The sequence below is a fragment of the Peromyscus maniculatus genome, chromosome 17 (assembly GCF_049852395.1).
Source record: "Peromyscus maniculatus bairdii isolate BWxNUB_F1_BW_parent chromosome 17, HU_Pman_BW_mat_3.1, whole genome shotgun sequence".
Taxonomy (NCBI): domain Eukaryota; kingdom Metazoa; phylum Chordata; class Mammalia; order Rodentia; family Cricetidae; genus Peromyscus; species Peromyscus maniculatus.
This window is the reverse complement of record NC_134868.1, coordinates 57,508,338-57,529,462: the sequence shown is the minus strand read 5'-3', so window position 1 is coordinate 57,529,462 and position 21,125 is coordinate 57,508,338. Positions and strand designations below refer to the sequence as shown.

The window sequence follows — 21,125 nt, the reverse complement described above, 5'->3', positions numbered from 1 at the left end:
CATTTGGAGGGGAGCCCAGCTACCCAGAACCAGGCTCCTCTCGGGGAGCAGTGCTACTGTATGGGAGGTCCTTAAATGTCTCTAATGTGGGGTTCTCTGGCATTAGGGGAAATATGGATAGACTCAGGATAACATCTCCAATCATCCTAGCCAGGATTTTTGTGGTTCTAGAAGCTGTCAAGGAAGTTAAGTCAGTATACTGTTCTCATCCCTCTGGGTGGGTGGCCCTTCTGGGCCCATGTCTGCCCCTCATTCTGGAGTAGTCCATTAGCATCCACAGGAGGTGTGAGCATCTCTGGTAACCCTGTGAAGTCCTACAACTTCTAGTACCTTCTTCATCGTAGTTAGACAAATCATCTGCAATCATGTTTCCAAAATCTAGGAGAAGGTTCCAAGTATCCCTTGGAATTGATCTTTTGTGATGCTCCTAATACATAAGAGAAAAACATCCACCAGGTTAAGGTTCAGATCTCGGCTCCCCGATACTCTAGTGGTCAGGGCACACTGCATGAGCAAGTGATCTTCCTTAGGGTGATGAGGAAGGAGTACAGATCCACAACTATCACCGGTGAAAGTAATAGTCCTTTATAGTGATGGTATGTGCTATATGCCATAAGTACAGATAAAGAATACTGACTTATTAAAAGATTTTAAATTCTAAAATTATACATTCCTGTCTAAATGTCTTTCCTTCCCACTTCCCTAAACCTGTCCAGAAATGATGCAGGACAATATGGAGTTCTATTTCTATTTACCTTATTTCCTCACATTTGTACTTCTATATATCAAATATTCCTTGTGTGGGACGAGATAATTATCTAAAAATATCTGTTACTCAGTATTCCAGTGACATAAAAAACATGGAGACTATACGATGTCTGTACCACAGAAGGCACGTTCTGAGGCCAAGCTGGGCCTCCGCGGCTCCTGTCTCAGCTGGCTCTCTCCTCATCACCTACAGACGCACTCATCCCCTTGAACTTACCACTGCCACACCAGCTTTTACATGCCAGTACATGCATGTAACATAAACAGCTTCTATGCCCGTTATGTGTGTATGCTATCTTTAAATTTTTTCACGTTTACCTAATTCTATGCATGACCATAGATTAGAGGACAACTTGTGGGGGGAAGTCAGTGCTCTCCGCCCACTTTTTGGGTTCTGGGGGTCAAACTCTGGTCATCAGACTTGGGGGCAGCCACTCCTACCAGCTGAGCCATCTTGCCAGGCCTTGTCTTGTATCTTTCTTTTTTTGAAGCCTGTTTATTTATTGACTTTATTCTTTTAGAACTTCATATCGTATGTTAAAACACCAACTGCTAGGTTGTCAGCTGTTTTTATAGTTTGTTCCCCCACCAACACTCGGTCTGAAGAGGAGCCAGCTGACATGTCTGTTTAATCACGCTGCTCTGTCTTCTGCTCTATTGGGTACATATTCTCATCGTCTTCATCAGTCTTCCTATCAGCGGCACTGTGTGGATTCTAGCATTCTGCTGACCTCACGGTGTGGTAGCACCTTCTTACTTCTGCACACATGGCTGTGGAGTTCTCTGGACAACGTCTTGTAGCATGGGTAGAACCCAAATGCAAGAACCTGGTGAAATAGCCAGTAATCCTAGCCACTTAGAAGGACAGACAGGAAGATCCCCAGTTCAAGGTCTGCTTCAACTCAGCAAGACCATGCCTCAAACCCAAAGTGAACCGGGGATGTTGCTCAGTTGTAGAGCACCTGTCTAGCCTGTAGGAGGATGCAGGTTCCATCCCAAGTACCACAAAATGAGTCAAGGAGGAACTGGGTGTTGCTTTATCAACCACCGAACGTTCTATAAGAAACATGACACATGATGGGATGAGCCCCTTGACACGAAGACCTTCCCAGGCCACGAAGACAGTGCTTGCCCTCCATAGGCTATGCTCTTGAATGCTATCCCTAGATAAAGAGACCGAGGCACATAGAAGCAATATGCCCAACATCCCCAGTCTTGCCCATGGCAGAGCAGATGCATGCCAGCTGGGGGTCACGGATAGAAAAGAGGAGGGGTGCACCAGCCTGGCCACGGGGTGGGAAGCATGACCTTCTTTCACGATTGTGACAGTGTGGAAGGTCTGAGTACCTCTGCTATCACCGGGACCATCTTTTGTGCATCCAGGACATGCCCTGGCACTCCACTTCCTTCCAATAGCTCACAGCTAAACTGGCTGCTGTCCTTACAAGACAGGGTTCAGTCCAGCCACGATGCCTCCTTCATGGCACCCCATAAAACCCTCCTGCCCATCTTGTGTGTGGCAGAATAGATTTTAAAGGTGTCAGATTACAGACACATATGATGGCCAGGGTACCTCTAGGCAACAAGATCTGGTCCACACTCTAGAGTCCAGAGCAGTGTGCAGTGAGTATGGTCCTGGTACTTTATGAAGTTCCCCAGTAGCAATGAAGAGCTACTGAGTTGAGGAAGTTCTCAGAGGAGACGGCAGGTTGGGAGCTGCTGAGATCAGCTGTAAGATGATCGACAACATTCTAGAAGAAGTAACTGTGTAGAGAACAGCCTGGGAGCAGCTCCCATGTGTAGATGGCTCTACTGTTGTGCTGTGGCATTCTGCAAGTGGTTAACCATGCAGCCTCTTGCCTGATACCTGAGTGCCTTTGTAGTCCTAATTTAGACAGATGACTACATTCAGTCTCAGCATCCAACCAACCATCCATCCATCCATCCATCCATCCATCCATCCATCCATCCACCTACCTACCTACCTACCTACCTATTTATTTATGGTTTTTTTGAGATAGAATCTCACTATGTAACCCAGGCTAGCCTGGAGCTCACTATGTAGACCAGGCTGGCTTTGAACTCACAGAGGTCCACCTGCCTTACCCTCCTGAGTGCTGGGATTAAAGACGTGTGCCCCTATGCAGGGCCTAAGCCTTAGCATTTAAATATGAAAAGCTTTCTCTTGATTGGGCACACAAGGCAAGAAACAGTCACTTACCAACAGAAATGTGTTCCAAAGATCTAAAAATTTAAACCTTCCAGACAATACTAACTTCCAATACGCAACAGCCATTTCTAAATCTGTCAGAGAGAAAGGGGAGTTGGGGAGAAAGAGGGGGAGCAGGATAGAGAGAGAAAGAGAGAGGGTAATTAATAAATCTCAGTCTTCTTTCCTAGGGAATAAAATAATTACTTGGCAATCTTACCCAATCTCTACACAGTGTTTCTGGAAATGACATGTCATCTCACATTATGAGTCTGAGGAGATTTCTTAGGAAGCACTGGTGTATTATTTGGACATGCAAGTAGTTGTCCCCAATTAACCAATTTTGGAGACTTGCATTCCATGTGTATCAGACTTACTGTGCCTGATCCAGTCTACTATTACTATTAGTGTAGATAGCATTTATTCAGAAAGTAGGCCACTGCCATTTCCAAGTGATAAGCTGAAAATTAAAGGACTCATTTGGAAGGGAGGGATCAGTTCTCGCCAGGAGACCTGCCTCAGGGTCGTGTCAACTACGACAGAACCAGCTGTCTTAGAAGGACCTGATTCACAAGCAAACTGGACAGTCTTAGGACTCTGAATTCCTCACTGCACAGCTAAGACAAATGTCTACACACTGAGAAAACTATTTTCACTACTACAAAGATACTCAAAATTTAGGTTATTTATCAATCAAAGCCAATATCTTCTCCCTCAACTAGAAGACAGTGAGTACTTGACCATTCTTAAACAAATCTACACTGCAAGGTTTGTCTTAAAGCTGCGTATTTAATGGAACATGGATACTGGGTTTTAAGGAGGCTATGGAACAGAATCTCCAGCCTGAGTTTTCGGGAACAGCAGTCTACTCCCGCTCACGGCAAATGTTTTAGTACTTCTTCTTATATGCTAGACACAGCAAGCCTACCTCTAAGCCTGACTATTTTAATCATGTGAATACTGCTCACCACAGGCAATAAAAGGATAGCTATGCTGAAATAGTCTCCTAAATACATTTCTGCATGTATGTCAGATAAAGCAATGTGAAAAGCAGACCAACAACTATATTAAGGGAACAGATTAGTTTAAATGTGAAACCCCTCAAAGAAGCACTTTTCAAGACTTTCTCCTAAATCTGGCTTGATCCCACTTGGACAGAAATTATTGGTGTCAGTGCTCCAGTTGAGACTTCAGGGCGGACCGGCTCATCACTACTATTCCTGATAAACTAGAGATGAATGGATAGTGACCAACACTGGATAGGATGATTCCCAGGGGCTTACAGAGAATGCTGCAGGCCTGATCGTCCTAAGCACCCTGGAGTCTCCATGGAAAGGAGAGCATCAGAGTCCAACCATGGTGTGTGGAGGGCTTGCTAGGCCTTACCTATGGGACCCGCAGTGTAAGGCTAAGACGATTAGTCTTGTCCTGCTTATAAGTCTACATCCTTATCCCTGAGGAAGAACATTAAGTGAGATCTATATTCAACTCATCTTAATGATGTAAAGCGCTCACACTGGGAAATGGAGAAGAACCTGAGGAGGAAAGAAAAATAAAGTTTTATGGCATACTTTATAATCTAGTTGAGTTTGGGTTAGTTTGGGTCCTAGAACCCCTTCTTGTAAAGTACCTCATCTGGATGTGCATGAGTTACATGACTATAAAGTGAATGTACAAATTTCCAACATTAATATTCCTAAGTAAAAAATGTCACTCTTTCCAAGTGAGCTTGGGCCATCTGCAAAACAGTAACTACAAAACTCCCCAGCAGGGGACCTTGACACTGAATCAGGGGCCACAGTCACTTTGGAATGACAATGTTTTGGCATCAATTTCTTTTCACGAACCTCTAAAAAGTTCATCTGTCGATTAAGAAAATGCTAGAAGGCAAGGCTAGTTAGAATGATGTGTGTGGTGCTCCCCTAGACAAACCTCCTGTGTTAAGGAAAACAAGAGCTAGTAAGGATGAAGCTTCATTTCCTCAATAATCAAGATTCTCAAAGCTAGCTGACTTCAAACGGGAGCCAGCATAAAAGTCACTCAAGTGTCTGTATTAAAACAAAGTGCCAAGCTGAGGTGCAGCTCAGTGGTTGAGTACTCACCCTAGCATGTGTGAGGCTCTGAGTCTAAACACAGGAGCAAGCACATGTGTGCTCAGGCATGCATGTGTGCACATACACATACATGTTGCTTAGGTTACCAGTCTGCTGAGTACAGAATGAACAATGACATCACATGAAAACACTGCAGCTGGGCGCAACAGCAGGAAGATCACTTGAGTCCGGGACTTTGGGGCCGGTATGCATAACTTCAGAAGCCTGGTCTCAAAAACCACCAATACTGTACACACGATATCGGCACGCACAGCCACGAAAACACAGCGAAGAAGAGAGCCAAGCTCTCTCGACGCCACACCCCAGCGCAAGATGCGCCTCTTCTAGGAAGTGCAGAGCCGCCCCTGCCAACCTCGCCTGCTTGTGCTGATTCTTCGGCAGACAGACCACACAAGTGTGCTCTGGAAAGGCTAGACGGACTGGTCTGCTTCTGATGTACAGCCGATAAAGTGATTCACTTCTCACTGCTTTTGACAAGGCCCTCAGAAAGACTTCCTCAGACAATGTGTGTCTATTTGATGTGTTCACACTCTCTAGTCATTCTCTTGAAGAGGTTTTATATTTTTTTAACACAATTTTATTTTCTTTCCGTTTGTAAAAGCAAAGCAGCAAACCCAGTAACTGTTAGCTTCCTGGTGAATGACTCCAGCAAACAACTCAGTGTTCTCAGAAGTACGTAAGCCAGCCCTCTGTCCTCAGTAAAGGACTCATTACACTTGCGGTCACTCTCCCTGAATTCTACTGTCTGAGGCTACGGAAATTCATAAAAAAGAGGAGGCCAAACATGCGAGGCCTGTATCTTAAAACTTTCAGAAGCCTCCTTACCCTATAGTGAACTTGAATGAAATATTCACAAATAAAGAAAATAAATTTTATCATATTAATTCTTCATTTTTGCAGTGCTGGAGATGGAACCGGCGGCCTTACGCACGCTAGGCAAGTGCACTACACTGAATTGCAACCCTCTGCCTTAACTCTATGGTTCAAAGTGGGCAGTGATTTTAGATTCCAATTGTAAGTGCTTCAGATAGACTAGGAAATTAAAATTCATATGGACTATGAACACACTGGGTAGACGTGATGCTATAGGAACAGCGGCCTGCTGTTAAAAACGCCCATGGGAGGCACATGGGAAGGAAGTAAAATCTATGGAGCCCAGTCGTTAGCTGACATGCCCCATACAGAACACAGGTCAACCAGGCAACAGAGGGGCTGTCTGAGTACTGCCTGAATCCTTGACCCAAAGGATTAGGAGCTCTAGACAATGATAATTTGAAGCCACGAAGTTTTGAGGTGTCTTGTTATATGGTGATAACTAACACAAACAATGTATTTGTGGGTTGGTTAACCCAAAAAGAATCTGTAGTTCTTTCTCCTTTTTTTAATCAAAAATATTTTTTGGAGGCAGGGCCTCAATATGCAGCCCTGGCTGGCCTGGATCTCACTCTGTAGACCAGGCTGGCCTCAAACTCACAGAGATCAGCCTGCCTCTGCCTCCCGAGTGCTGGGAATAAAGGCGTGCGCCACCATGCCAGGCTGAATCTGCACTTGTTGTTCTCAAGGACACTGAAACTGTAGTCCTGCAGGAAACCCAACACAAGGGCCTACAGGGAATGCCCGAGACTGTACTGTATGTTCAAATTAAAATGACACGTGAAAGTTTAAATGAAATGCTAACTTTAAAAAAATTTTACTTGGTTAAACAGAAGGAATCTGCTGAGACTGCAGAGTACCAGCAAATATAAATGATTTCTTTCATTTCCCTTTGTCATTTTGAGACAGGGTCATCCCTGCCATGTAGCCATCCACCTGCCTCCCAACTACCCAGATCACACGCGCACATGGCCATGCCCAGCTTCAAGGGTTTGCTCTAATAGTATGCTAAGTTACAGAACAGAAGGAATGGAAAAACCAGATAAACCAGTGCCGACATCTACTGAAGCCCAGGCATCCTTTCCTCGTGACCACTAACTTCAGGGATTGCGGTTACTTACAAACCTGGATCGGACTAATGCTCATTCTGAAAAACAAAACTAGATAAGCCTCTAAGAATGCAACTGCTCAGAAGTAAAGCATCACCTACTTTACTGCTGAGGATGGCAACAGCACCCTGACTGTACTCACTACTCCTGTGGTGGGAAGCCGGGTAGGTGGGTGGGCGGGACTTCCTGTGCAGACTGAACTTGGCCGGGGAAGTTGGGTTCAGGAAGAAGAGCAGATGAACAGCACAGCAGAATCAATCCAGCTCCAAACACAGGCTGATCCTTGAGGGGCCACTGAACCTCTCCTTAACCACTGAGCGGTGCCTTTCTCCAGCCCCTAACATCTTCCCACAGACATCCTGAAGCCTGAGGGAGCCCAGCCCCAGCCTTCCGTTAAGTCCTGTGGATTCTGATGATACTTAATGGATGATCAGGGTCCAAATGAAAACAGACCTTCAATGTAACAGCTAACTCCTCTTACTCTCTTAGGAGATGGGGGAGGCAAGAGGAAGACAGAAAAGCCAGGAGCTTTAGTCCCCAAAGTAAAAACCCAGCTCCTAAAAGTAAGGATGCTAGAGAGTGGCTACACACCTTTAACCCCAGCAGTCAAGAGGCAGAGGCAGGCAGATGTTTGAGGCTGAAGCCAGCTTGGGCTACATAGTAAGACTTTATCTAAAAAAGTCTGGAGATATAACAGGTCAGTGGTGAACCCCATGTTTAGCAAGTATGAGGTCCTATATTCAAACGCTACTATTGGAAAAGACTCCCTTAAACATTATGATACAAGTGATTAGAGACAGAAAGCTACCCAAGCTACCAGTATACGTCATATCCACAGAGTGGGTAAAAAGTGTAGCTTTCAACTTCAAAATAAGCAAAAGAGCATTAAGAAACAAAACACCATAAACCACATTTTAAAGAATAGGTTAAGGGACCGTTTTCCTTTTTTAAATGACATTTTGACACAAGCTAGAGTCATCTGTGAAGAGGAAACCTCAACTGTGGGACGTTTTCTTGGGTGATGGTTGATGTGGGAGGGCCCAGCTCACTGTGGGTGCCAAGCAACCAGGGTAAACAAACTGAGCCGGCCAGGGGGAGCCAGCCAGTGGGCTGCACGCCTCCGCCATCGCTGGATTAGCTCTGACTTCAAGGATGTTGGACTACGAGCTGTAAGATGAAGCAAACTTTCCTCCAAGGTGCTTTCGGTCATGGTGTTTTATCGCAGCAACAGAAACCCGAAGTCAACCAGGGACAGAACTCGAGAACTAGAAACACAGGGGAATGGTCCCAGAGCTCTCAGGAGAAAGAGTTCCTGAGCAATAAGTTCAGGTTCAAAGGACTTGAGAGAAAGGACATGCTGACAGGAGATTGTCAGTCTCTGTGAAGACCAAAATTAAAGGGGCCGGGCAGCAGACAGAAAGGATTAATTCAACACTATTTTTGCAGGGAGGAGGGCCTGGGGGAGTGGTCAGCAGCTCCTCCCTGGAAGAGCAACCACTGACATGTAACCTACCGATTCTATTGTTACCTTACGCCCTTGCCACTAAGCACAGGAAGGGACGTGCACTCACAGTACGGAGAAGCTTGGCTGAAAATTGTAGCCATACTCTGCAATCCAAAACCAGAATTCAGAATGTTAGCGTACGACCACTGAGGAGGCTCGCTCAGCTTGTAGAGGGGCTTGCTACGCCAGACTGGATCCCTGGAACCCACGTAAGGGTGCAAGAGAAAACTGACTCCACAAAGTTGTCTTCTGACCTCCATGGGGAGGTCATATCACATGCCATATCACACTCATGCACATATACCCACAATAATAAATAAAAATTACAAAAAAATGCTGGGTGGTAGTGGTGCACACCCAGAACTCCGGAGGCAGAGCCAGGTGGATCTCTGTGAGTTCAAGGCCAGCGTGGTCTACAGAGTGAGATCCAGAACAGGCATCAAAACTACATGAAGAAACTCTGTCTTGAAAAAAATAAAAAAAAAAACAAAAAAAAAAAAACAAAAGCAACACCAAAAAAACCCCCCAAAACAAACAAACAAATAAAACCCCACCACCAACAAAAACAAAAAACAAAAACATGAACATTGGTCTAGATGTCTGAATGGCAGGGATGACAGGGACCATGTGCACAGGCTGAGGAGGACTAGTTGGTATGATGCTTGCTGCCCTGGTCTTATTCCTCACACCCAAATGCACCATTAGGGTGGCTGTTTTTCTGGCCCAGATTTGTACTTTGTACCAACACATTAGGAACAGCCAAAGTTCTAATGTCACCAGGATCTTGTCACCAATGCCTGGGTCTCCAGACATAATTGTTTCAAGGACCCTTGGCCTCATCACTCACTCTACAGAAAGGCTTTGCAAGAGCTTTCCTGGGCATGGACTGGCTGGCCATAGATCACCCAGCAGAAGAACTTGTACCATCTGGCTCTTTCCTTTTTCTTAGATAAACAAAGGTTGGTCTCTAAAATGGGGTAGAGAGGCTGCAGAAATGACTCAATGATTACAAGTACTGACAATTACAAGTCTCAGCACACACATGGTGGCTAATAACGTCTGCAACTCCAGTTCCAAGGGGAGACAACACCTTCACCTGGGCACTGCACCGATGTGGTGCACATATGTACACGCAGGCAAATCATCCAAACATATAAAATAAATAAATCTCAAAAAATTAAAACAAAAATAGGAAGGGCAGACTATAGGAACCTGCTGCCTCCTGTCTGCCCAGGACCCGCGATGCACAGTGGGCTTTTGCTCTGCTTCCCTCCGTGTATACTGAGCGCAAGAACCAGATCCTGCAGTGACGAGGTCGGGACGCGGGCCACACCTGACCACAAGTGAGTCCGCCTCGGCCACCTCTGCCGAGCGCTCCGCCTGGCTGTGCTGCACGGCCCGCGAGTGTGGGATGGAATGGCCTCATGTCCCATACATTTTCCTTCTTCCCTGAGGTTTTCATGCTGGAGACGGAAACCGGCTCTGTGTGGAGCCCGAAACTGCCAACTTCCACGGCACCATGCCCCTTTATCGTCCAAACATATCTTTTTTAAAAAATTTATCTTATGTGCATTGGTGTGAAGGTGTCAGATCCCCTGGAACTGGAGTTACAGACAGCTGTGAGCTGCCATGTGGGTGTTGAGAATTGAACCCACGTCCTGTGGGAGAACAGCCAGTGCTCTTAACCACTGACCCATCTCCCCAGCCCCCTAAATATACCTTGTAATTTTCCTGTTAATCATCATTTAAAAGATCACATAAGGCCCATACTTCAAATTTGTAAGAGGCTTCATGTATATTTACATACTCCAGGCAAGTAATCATAGGTTGATACGGATTATTCTTAGGAAGAAATGAACATGAAATAAGCCAGTACTCAGATGCAGAACTAAATAAAACCCCCAAGTAAACCAAAACCTCACACTGAAATTTTCAGTTAAAAGCTTCCCAGATGTGTACATCTGTCGTAAAGCAGAAGCAGAATTAATTGTACAACTCTGAAAGGAATTGTGATGCAGCTTGCTGTACGGTAGAGCTGTTTCAGGGCCTGGCCGGCAAAACCACCAAGCAGAGAACAAGTCCCAAACATTCAGACTGTCCGCTGATTGACAGCAACAGAGATAACTCGAAATGCAAACCAGTTCACATTTTAAGTTTACAATATTTAAATTCAGAAGCCAAGACACTATCAGTTGACATTTCCAGTTACATGAAGACTAAGTGGAACATAGAGGCTGAAACGGAGTCAGCATGGTCACAGCTTCTGCTGGAGTCACAGACTCTGTCCACTCACAAAGTGACTCAGATCTGGCACCTTGCAAACCTGGAGTTCATACTCACCTAAACCCTTCTGCCCAGGGTTCTTGGCGAAGGTAAAGGTGAACTGGTAAAAGTCTTTAAACTTGGCTGGGTCCTTAAGCTCTTGCTCTAGCTTGGGAAGAAGAGCTTTCAGTTTCTCCGTGCTATCACACCTGCAACAACAGACAAAGGCTTGCGGCCGGTCCCTCCTGGTTCACAGGAGCCCCACCTCCTGGGTCCCTGCCAGTGCTGAGTGCAGTGCCCTCTGAGACCCTACAGCTACTGAGCGAGCTGTCGGGCCCGAGGCCTCTGGCTGTGCGCGCCGCACGTGGGAAAGGAAGGCACACGCTGTTTGTGTGTGTGTTGAGACAGGGTCTCTCTGTGTAGCCCTGGCTGTCCTGGAACTCACTCTGTAGACCAGGCTGGCCTCGAACTCAGAGATCTGCCTGCTCCTGCCTTCCAAGTGCTGGGATTAAAGGCGTGCATCACCATGCCCAGGCTGTATTGCTTTGGAAATTGATTTTCCTTTAAAAAAGGCAATCCCCTTTAAAGACAGTAATGGGCCTGGGCTGGGCTGTGGCTTAGCAGTCAAGTGCCTGCCTGCTATATGTGGGCCTGGATTCCATCCCCAGCTCTGTAAAACAGAACAGACAAAAAGCCCCTCACACAAACAACCACCAAACCTCAGAGAAAGTATCGACTGTTCTTTAAGGCATACATGTGGAGCAGTGAAACAAATGGGTCTTTTTTGCTTCAACTGTACAACGGGGAACAGTAAGAACAATACGCAACCACTTATCCCGGGTAGGCCAAACCAAGGGAAACAAGCTGGAGACACTCGGACAGCCCCAGACCACCCACTAGTCCACATCTTTATGGGATGTGGACGTGGTACTAATGTAGTGGACTCCTGCTGGTGAACAAGCGCCCCAGGCACCACCTCCAGGTAACACACCTGGGCAGCAGGCACCCAGGTCCACAGAGACCGAGGACTTCCCCTCCCCGGAGAGGCGGGGCCCACTCCCTTGGTTTTCTGTCTATCTCTACCACCGCGACAGCACTGTATATCTCAGAGCTTGATGTAAACGTGAAATCAAGCTATTTTGTGCTTGGTCTTTTGGGCCTACATTACGTGTGTGAGGTTCATCCTGTGGCATATGCAGATACAACTCAGTCATTACCTTTGTCATAGGAATTACGTGTGTGTTTGTGTGTGTGTGTGTGTGTGTGTGTGTGTGTGTGTGTGTGTGTGTGTGATTCATAGAACATACTGACAGTGATTATGTTGGCTTTTGTAGTTTTCTTATCACAAGTAATGCTGTTAGCATTTCTATACACACAGCCTGAGCACACATGAACACACATCTCACCAGGCATGTGTCTGAGCACACATGAACACACATCTCACCAGGCACGTGTCTGAGCACACATGAACACACATCTCACCAGGCACGTGTCACTGGGAGCAGCAGCTCTTGGGTCTGGGTCAGTGCACCTTTGATGTGGTAACAATGTGAGATCCACACTCCGTCGTCTCCCCAGGCCTATCTCATTGCCTGCGGCTGGGTCTTATTTCAGCAACCTCCAGGCTCCATCTCCCTGCACCCAAGCTTCCATGATGAAGGAGACCTCACTTCTGATAGTCTCACTGGCCCCTGGGATGCCTTTCAGGAAGTGCCTGTTCACACCTCTCGCTTGTTTTCCAAGCAGGCTCTCATCATCTGTCAGACTCTTTAAGAGCTCTGCCAGCAGGCTGTTTTAAAGCCCTCTCACCTAGAATATACAGTGTCTCTTTGCTTTGTTTTTGTATGATGGAACGTTTTTACTTATTTATTTTTAGCACAAACCCTTTAAAGAAGTCCTTCCTTTATCATGTTTATTTGGTAACATTGTAAAACTTACCTTTTTGCATGATTACAAAGTTATTTTCTGCATGATTTATCAGAGATTAAATGTTTTAGCATTGAAAACTCAATCCATTTGAAACTGATTTTCATATATGTTTTAACAGGGATCAAAATTAAACATACTTAGAAATCATCTTCCTTTTATGAAGCTCTCCAGTAGAGATTGTTGAAAATATGGGATTTCTTTTCATTAAAAGTTTGTAAATTTTAAGCCGGGCGGTGGTGGCGCACGCCTTTAATCCCAGCACTCGGGAGGCAGAGCCAGGAGGATCTCTGTGAGTTCGAGGCCAGCCTGGACTACCAAGTGAGTCCCAGGAGAGGCGCAAAGCTACACAGAGAAACCCTGTCTCGAAAAACCAAAAAAAAAAAAAAAAAAAGTTTGTAAATGGTGATATGGATGAGAACATCCCCCATAGGCTCACATGTTTGAACACCTGGTTCCCAGTTGGTGAAGCTGTTTGGGAAAGATTGAGGGTGTGGCCTTGGAGGAGGCGTGTCACTGGGGGTGGGCTCTGAGGTTTCAAAAGACTCTCACCATTCCCTCTCTCTGCCTCCCACTTTGCTGATCAAGATGTGAGTGAGCAAGCCCTCAGCTGTTCCTGCCACCATGGGCTCCAACGCTCTGAATCTAGGCCACAAATTAAATGCTTTCTTTTATAAGTTGTCTTGGTCATGGCGTTTTTAAAAGTAAGATGCAGGTTTGATTAAGAGTTACAAATTGTGGGCTAGAGAGATGGGTCAGAGATTAAGAGCACTGGCTGTTCTTCCAGAGCTCCCGAGTTCAATTCCCAGCAACCACATGGTGGCTCACAACCATCTGTAATGAGATCTGGCGCCCTCTTCTGGCCTGCAGGCATACATGCAGGCAGAACACTGTATACATAATAAATAATTAAAAAAAAAAGAGCTGGGCAGTGGTGGTGCACACCTTTAATGCCAGCACTCTGGAAGCAGAGGCAGAGGGATCTCTGTGAGTTCGAGGCCAGCCTGGGCTACGGAGTGAGTTCCAGGAAAGGCTCCAAAGCTACACAGAGAAACCCTGTCTCGAAAAACAAACAACAACAACAACAAATGAGGCTGAGCACGCACGGGGAGCAAGCCCTCGAGTACACTAGGCAGCACCCTCCTCTGCTTCAGTCCCGCCTCCATGACCTCTGCTTCAGTCCCGCCCCCAGGGCCTGTGCTTCAGTCCCGCCCCCAGGGCCGCCCTGCTGGAGTTGCTGCCCTGACTTCCCTCGGCGATGCGCGGTCACCTGACAGTGTAAGAGGAAGCTCTTTCCTCCCCAAGCTGCTTTTGGTCATGGTGTTTGCTCACCGCAGGAGAGAGCCTGACTACGACAGGTAACTTTCTGAACTGCTCACGGTTTCTTCTCTCTTTCGTATCTGAGAAGCAGGATTCTCCGAGGCTGTAATGTCGCACCTGCTTCACCACTGTGCTGGCGAGTTTGAAGTCAACCTGACACAGCTAGAGGCCTCTGAGAGGAGGGACCCTCGGCTGAGAGAGTCCCTCCGTCAGGTCTGCTTGTTGGCAAGCCTGCAGGGCATTTTCTTAGTAAGAGACGCAAGTGTGTGCTTTAGGGACAACATGACGGGTTTTCGGTTGTTCGGCAACTCAGAACAACCGACTCTGAAGCATCAGCAGGGAATGAGAGTTGAGAAACGTCAGCAAGGGAACAAGTTGGCCTTTCCACCACCTCACCAAGTGTTCAGTGAGTCTAGCAATTAAAAGATACTTTGTTGGGTGTTGTCATTTCCTTCTGTGTCATATCTGTTAAATGAGCAACGTCTAGAGTCATTAATCCTAACTCTGTTAGGCAGACGAGAGAAACAAAAAGCAAATGGTATTCTATTGGTATTTAATACAACCACATAAGAAATTATACATTTAGTAGAAAATAACAGGAGTGGTTAAAATTCTACCCCGCTATTCACTGTTAATTCAAACTTGGAAGAATATTTGTTTCAAAATCTTAAGTTTTATTTTTAGTAATTGAAATTATGCACATGTTCATGTGTGTCTGTCTGCACGTGTGCAGGTCCCTGGGGAGGACACGTGTGTATGTCTGCATGTGTGCAGGTCCCTGGGGAGGACACACGTGTGTCTGTCTGCACGTGTGCAGGTCCCTGGGAAGGACACATGTGTCTGTCTGCACATGTGCAGGTCCCTGGGGAGGACACATGTGTGTATGTCTGCACGTGTGCAGGTCCCTGGGGAGGACACGTGTGTCTGTCTGTGTGTGTGCAGGTCCCTGGGGAGGACACATGTGTGTCTGTCTGCACGTGTGCAGGTCCCTGGGGAGGACACGTGTGTGTATGTCTGTGTGTGTGCAGGTCCCTGGGGAGGACACATGTGTATGTCTGCACGTGTGCAGGTCCCTGGGGAGGACACATGTGTGTATGTCTGCACGTGTGCAGGTCCCTGGGGAGGACACGTGTGTCTGTCTGTGTGTGTGCAGGTCCCTGGGGAGGACACATGTGTGTCTGTCTGCACGTGTGCAGGTCCCTGGGGAGGACACGTGTGTCTGTCTGTGTGTGTGCAGGTCCCTGGGGAGGACACATGTGCGTATGTCTGCACGTGTGCAGGTCCCTAGGGAGGCCACAGGGGTCAGATCCCCTGGGGTTTGAGGGACAAGCTGTGGGTTTGAAGAACCTGACATGGGCGCTGGGAACTGAACCGTGGCCCTCTGTAAGAGCACTGTAAGTTCTTAACCCGGGAGCCTTCTCCTCAACCCAGGGGAAGGAATTCTTACATTCAAAGAATAAGAAGATTTAATGTGAATAAAGATAGTAGATTAAAAACTTGAGTTTGAAAGGAAACCAAAGGCTTATAATACACAAAGAAAATACATGTATATGAAATTAGTATTTGTAAGTAGTTGAAAAGTGATCCCAGTATCTTTCCTTCTGAAAAGTTTCAGTTGAGAATAATTCACTTACCCCAGCTCGGTCATGCCATCCACAAACTCCTTTTTGCTAAATTCACACTGAGTGGCCGCCCTGAACTTCCATGCTACGACCAAAACACTAATGCTGGCAGGGTCCAGGTTCAGATCATCACAGAACTGCTGAATCCCATCAACTCCGATTTTGTTTTCATCCTGTGGGTCTGTTGTTAAAATTCGGGGGGAAAACATCATACTACATTGAAAATCAATCTAAAATAACTTCTTAGAATCATACTACTCTAGTATACAGTTCTATCAAGCATTTCAGCTACATCAATCAATAAACAACCATTTTCTATTAAGTATGAAACAAATATGGAGCATTTAAAAAAATCTACCTAGAAAACAGTTCTATCCTTAAAAATCTAGGTTTCTGGATCTGAGGGAAGGAAGAAACACTGGCACTCTTGTAAAGAGAGGTCACCATTAAGAATCATTTCAGGGCTGAGCCAGCAGCTCAGCTCAGGGGAGGAGCGTTCGCACACATGCTGGAGGCCCTGGGTTCTAACTTCAACACCAGAGAAAAGGAAACCCAAGCCCAAACTCTGACTTCATTTCTGGCTGAGGGGGAAGCTAAGGAACAAAGGTTTGCCCCACGTGCGCACGCTGTGGGTGTAAACCTGGCTCTGACGCTGGAGTCAGGGGGAGGGGAAGAGGAGTGTTCACAGTTCTGCCAAAGCAAAGGTGATTGACTGGTTTCTTTTTAAGTAATTTCATTTGTTAGCTCTAATGCTGTGGGACAATAATTATCCAAGTCAGTTAGCTAAGGCACCCAAATTCAACAGCTTGGACATTCACACTCCCTACCTCACATGTCTAGTTTAGAAAGAAAAGAATTCGGGGTCTGTCTATCAAAAAATGAAACGGTAGAGTATATTAAAATCACTTCAGCAAGACCTCAGAAACTAGATCTTTTCATTCCTGACAGATATATGTATCATAATACATCATCAAAGTATATATATGAATTCCATTGGTTCAAAGATACAAATGAAAAAAAAAACTGTGACTCCTTTGCCCAAATAAAGATTGCCCTTCATAGAAACTCTACCTTTCGTTATTCAAATACTATACACATTATTTCTATATACGATGGTAGCAAAGAAGTCTGTGTATTGTACATGTGGTGCATGTGTGCTGATGTGCTGCCCATGTGTGCATGGAGAGGCTGGAGGTCAACCTCAAGGATTTCCCCTTATTGCTCTCCATGCTATTATTTTTTGATGTTTTTATTTTATGTGTATGAATGTTTTGCCTGTATGTGTTAAACCATGTGCATGCTTGTTGCCAGCAGGAGCCAGACAAGGGTGTTGCTTCCTCTGAACTGGATTTACAAAGGGTTGTGAGCCACCCTGTGGATGCTGGGAACCAAACCCCAGTCTTCTGTAAGAGCAGCAAGTGCTCTCACCTGCTGAGCCATTTCTCCAGCCCCAGAGTCTTATTTCTTGAGACAGGATCTCTCACTGAGCCTGGAGCATGCTGCTTTGGCTGTATTAGCTGGCTAGTGAGGCCCTGGAGTCCATCTATGTCTACTCCCCTAGGAGTGGAGTTACCGGCGTGTGTCTCCACACTCGGCTTCTACGGGGGTGCTGGGATTCTCAATGCAGGGCCTCATGCTTGTGGAGCGCCACCTCTCCAGCCCTACCACTCTACTCTGAATGATGCCCGAGAGGGTTTTGCTGTGTTTCCCAGGCTGGTCTTGAATTTGCAGCAATTCTCTTGCCTCTGCTCCCCAAGGGCTGGGATATGCCACGGTGCCCACCAGCAAAGAAAAAAAAATTACACAAATGAAATGAATGAAACCAGAAATCTTTCTGACAGCCTTATGCATGGAGAAAACCCTCACCATGCTTATGGGACAAAGGTTCTATTAAAAAGCAAACAAATAAAACTAGAAAAAATCATCCTGAGTGAGGTAACCAAACCCAGAAAGACAGTCATGGTATGGACTCACTCATAAGTGGATTCTAGATATAAAATAAAGAACAATCAGACCACAACCCATAGAACCATGGAGGCTATATATATAGCATGGAGGTCCCTAGGACGACTGTGGCTTATAATAAATTTCGGTTTTACTCAATTATTGAGCAAGCCTCAAGGAAACATCTCACTATTAAGATAAGAATACATACTGTATCAAGCTGATAATAGAAAAATAAATTAATTAATTTTAAACAATACAAAAATAAAAGAAAAATTTGAAATATTAAACAAACAAACATTTTACTAAAGTAAAAAAAAGGGAGAACTAGGGACTCCTCATTCCTCTCCACATTCTATTCTTTCCCTTGTTTTATATATTTTAAATTTTTTTTTATTTTATTTTTTTTTAAAGATTTATTTATTTATTATGTATACAGTGTTCTGCCTGCATGTATCCCCGAAGGCCAGAAGAGGGCACCAGATCTCATTACAGATGGTTGTGAGCCACCATGTGGTTGCTGGGAATTGAACTCAGGACCTCTGGAAGAACAACCAGTGTCCTTAACCTCTGAGCCATCTCTCCAGCCCCTATTTTAAATTTTTTATCGGTGGATTCTGCTGGAATTTATCAGTGGATTCTGCTGGAGTATCTGATGCAGATAAGCACTGGAGGGCTCCTGTTGCAAATCACCCTCTGGAGCAATGGAAAGATCATTCTACTAGCACGTGGAGGAGACCCGATCTAGTGTTGGTATGGCCCCGGGGTTCTATTTATGTCTTTCCTCAGGACAATGAGGTTCCTCTTTGGATTCCTGAGCACTGAACGCACCCTGTGGCTGCTGCTGAAGCCCAACATGACAGAGACCTAATGGGCCTTCATGAAAAAATCTACCCTTCTGATGCCAATGGAGATTGAGAGCCCAATATCTCCAGCTTTGGCAAGCATTAATGTAAGCCTAGGAACTGTAGCCATGAGATTGGATTCTCCAGAAGAGCTGCCAGCTAAAATCGTGCTGGGATCAAGAAAAATGGGCCTTGGCAGTTCGTGTTACTGGAGTTGTATCCATGCCAGTGGATGTCCACACAATCCAGAAGAGAATTTGACATTGCTGCTGCCACTGTTGCTGTTATAGCAATGATGGCCACCGCTGCTACTGTTTCTGGGATTATCATTTCATAATTGCTTACTACAGCTAGCACAGTGGAGACCCTGGCAACAAAAGTAGCTACCACAGTTAGTTAATCTTCCATTCTATTGAGTATGATAAATTTAATTCAGTAGTTATATACATCTCGATTGGCTTTGAAAATTATAAATTTATAAACTCAAGGACTCCAACATACAGTCCGTATGGCTCGTTAAGGAAGGGAATGGCTCAGTTGCCTTTAGCCTACTGGTTATGGGTGAGATAGGACCTCTGTGGGTCTTTTCTGTGTTGAACACACAGATTGTAAGCCCAGTGTCACTTTGAGATCTTTGGCAGCAGTTAACTCTGCAGCTCACACATGATTGAGCCTGTATGATAGCGAGTATTCAGAGACAGGTAATACTTGGGGAACACTCCCCAACCTAAGACAGAGCACCTGTGTGGCCTGGGCAGGCATCTCCATGATGAGTAAGGTGATGCTGATGTCCCACGCAACCCAAGTCAGAAACTCATTTTTTAATAAGAGGGGGACCTGTAGGTCCCTGGCCCCCGTTTTGGGTAACTGTTGCCTTGCTTGCGGACCTTGACCTTGATATTCTCCCTATGCTAATTCCCTGCCAGGTTCCACCCTCCTGAATGCTTAAGATAAGTTCCTTGTTTGTGTATCCTACATAATGGGCATTAACAGCTTAGATGCAAGATTGTAAAACATCAGTAGCGAACTTCTGCCCTCCGGGGTCCTCCCATTGTGCTGTAAGCCTGTATTTAAGACTTCTTCCCTCCTTCAATAAATGTCATTCGGCATTTAAAATTTAATATATACATATATTACATATATACATACTGCGAATGTAATCTATGAATGCCACAAATGTGATTTATATCATGAGTGTAATTAATGAATATCATGAGTGTAATTTAAAAAAAAGCAAACAAATAAAACCAACAAAGCCCCTGCTTCAGCCTGAACAGACAGCTTGGGGGAAAATGCAGTAACAGGCTCAGCACAGCTGGAAGAGCAGCTGCTCGACTGTCCTCAGCACGGCACTCACTGCACAGGACAGGGATTGAGGGGTTGGGTGAAGGCTAGCTTGTCGTCAGTCTTCTGACTCTCTCCCTCATCTCCAGCCTTTCTGCTGAGGAGAGGGGGCTCAAGAACTTGTCCATCCCCTAGATCATCCACGCTGTCCATCCCTCTAATATCCACGATGTCCATCCCTCTATCATCCGTGCTGTCCATCTCTATCATCCGTGCTGTCCATCTCTATCATCCGTGCTGTCCATCTCTATCATCCGTGCTGTCCATCCCGCTAATACTCATGATGTCTGTCCCTCTAACATCATCCACCCTGTCTGTTCCTCTAATATCCACGCTGTCCATCCCTTTAATATCCACGATGTCCATCCCTCTATCATCTGTGCTGTCCATCTCTATCATCCGTGCTGTCCATCCCCTAGATCATCCATGCTGTCCATCCCTCTAACATCATCCATGTTGTCCGTCACTCTATCATCCATGCTGTCCATCCCTCTAGCATCCGTGCTGTCCATCTCTGTATCATCATCCATACTGTCTGTCCCTCCCAGCACCATCCATGCTGTCTATCCCTCTAACATCATCTGTGCTGTCCATCCATCCCTGTATCATCGTCCGTACTGTCCGTCCCTCCAGCACCATCCGTGCTGTCCATCCATCCCTGTATCATCGTCCGTACTGTCCGTCTCTCCAGCACCATCCATGCTGTCCATCCATCCCTGTATCATCATCCATATGCTCACCACAGCGTTGGCTTTGCTGCCATTTCACCCCTTACCTTTGTACCTTCCATACAGCTGCTCCAGCTTCTTCTGGTCCACAGTGCTCTTCATAGACTCTCGGTGGAACGCCTCTGGGTTTTGGAAGAAGCTGTCTGTAGCCTCGTCTAGTTTCCACTCATTCTGTGTCAGGCAGTAGATAGCAGTTTTCTCGCTAGCCTGGGTGCATGCCATGAACTGGCGGACTTTGTCCTTCTGAGTTGATTTAAGTTTATGCTTTGGGATGAAAAAAAAAAAAGGTGGGAAAGCCAATGAAGCCATGTTTGCTCAGCCTCTGTTCTTTTTGTTTTTGTTCTGTTTTTTGAGACAGGGCTTCACTGTGTAGCCCTGGCTGTCCTGGAACTCGATCTGTAGACCAGGCTGACCTAGAACTTAAGAGATCAACCTGCCTTTGCCTCCTGAGTGCTGGGACTAAAGGTGTGCATCACCACTACCTCGCATGCCTCTATTCTTAACACCTACATTTTAACTTGATTTATTTTTCTTGTTGGATTCAACTTTCAGAATAG

The 21,125-nt window shown here is 45.8% G+C and overlaps 1 protein-coding gene across 7 annotated transcripts in view; it reads right to left on the bottom strand.

Moving 5' to 3' along the window:
• The window catches only part of Dcun1d2 (defective in cullin neddylation 1 domain containing 2), a 31,165-nt gene that overhangs the window by 2,709 nt on the left and 7,331 nt on the right, over positions 1 to 21,125 (bottom strand). For 2 of the 7 annotated variants that reach the window (XM_006981293.4, XM_006981294.4), the window contains 5 exons: positions 20,616 to 20,832; positions 15,720 to 15,888; positions 10,918 to 11,048; positions 2,990 to 3,072; positions 331 to 427 (listed from right to left, as the gene is read on the bottom strand). In XM_006981293.4, the coding sequence (XP_006981355.1) occupies positions 331 to 427; positions 2,990 to 3,072; positions 10,918 to 11,048; positions 15,720 to 15,888; positions 20,616 to 20,832 (697 nt within the window). The remainder of the gene's footprint in view (positions 1 to 330; positions 428 to 2,989; positions 3,073 to 10,917; positions 11,049 to 15,719; positions 15,889 to 20,615; positions 20,833 to 21,125) is intronic. The other 5 variants (XM_076553702.1, XM_076553703.1, XM_076553704.1 and 2 more) reach the window with 3 other exon arrangements.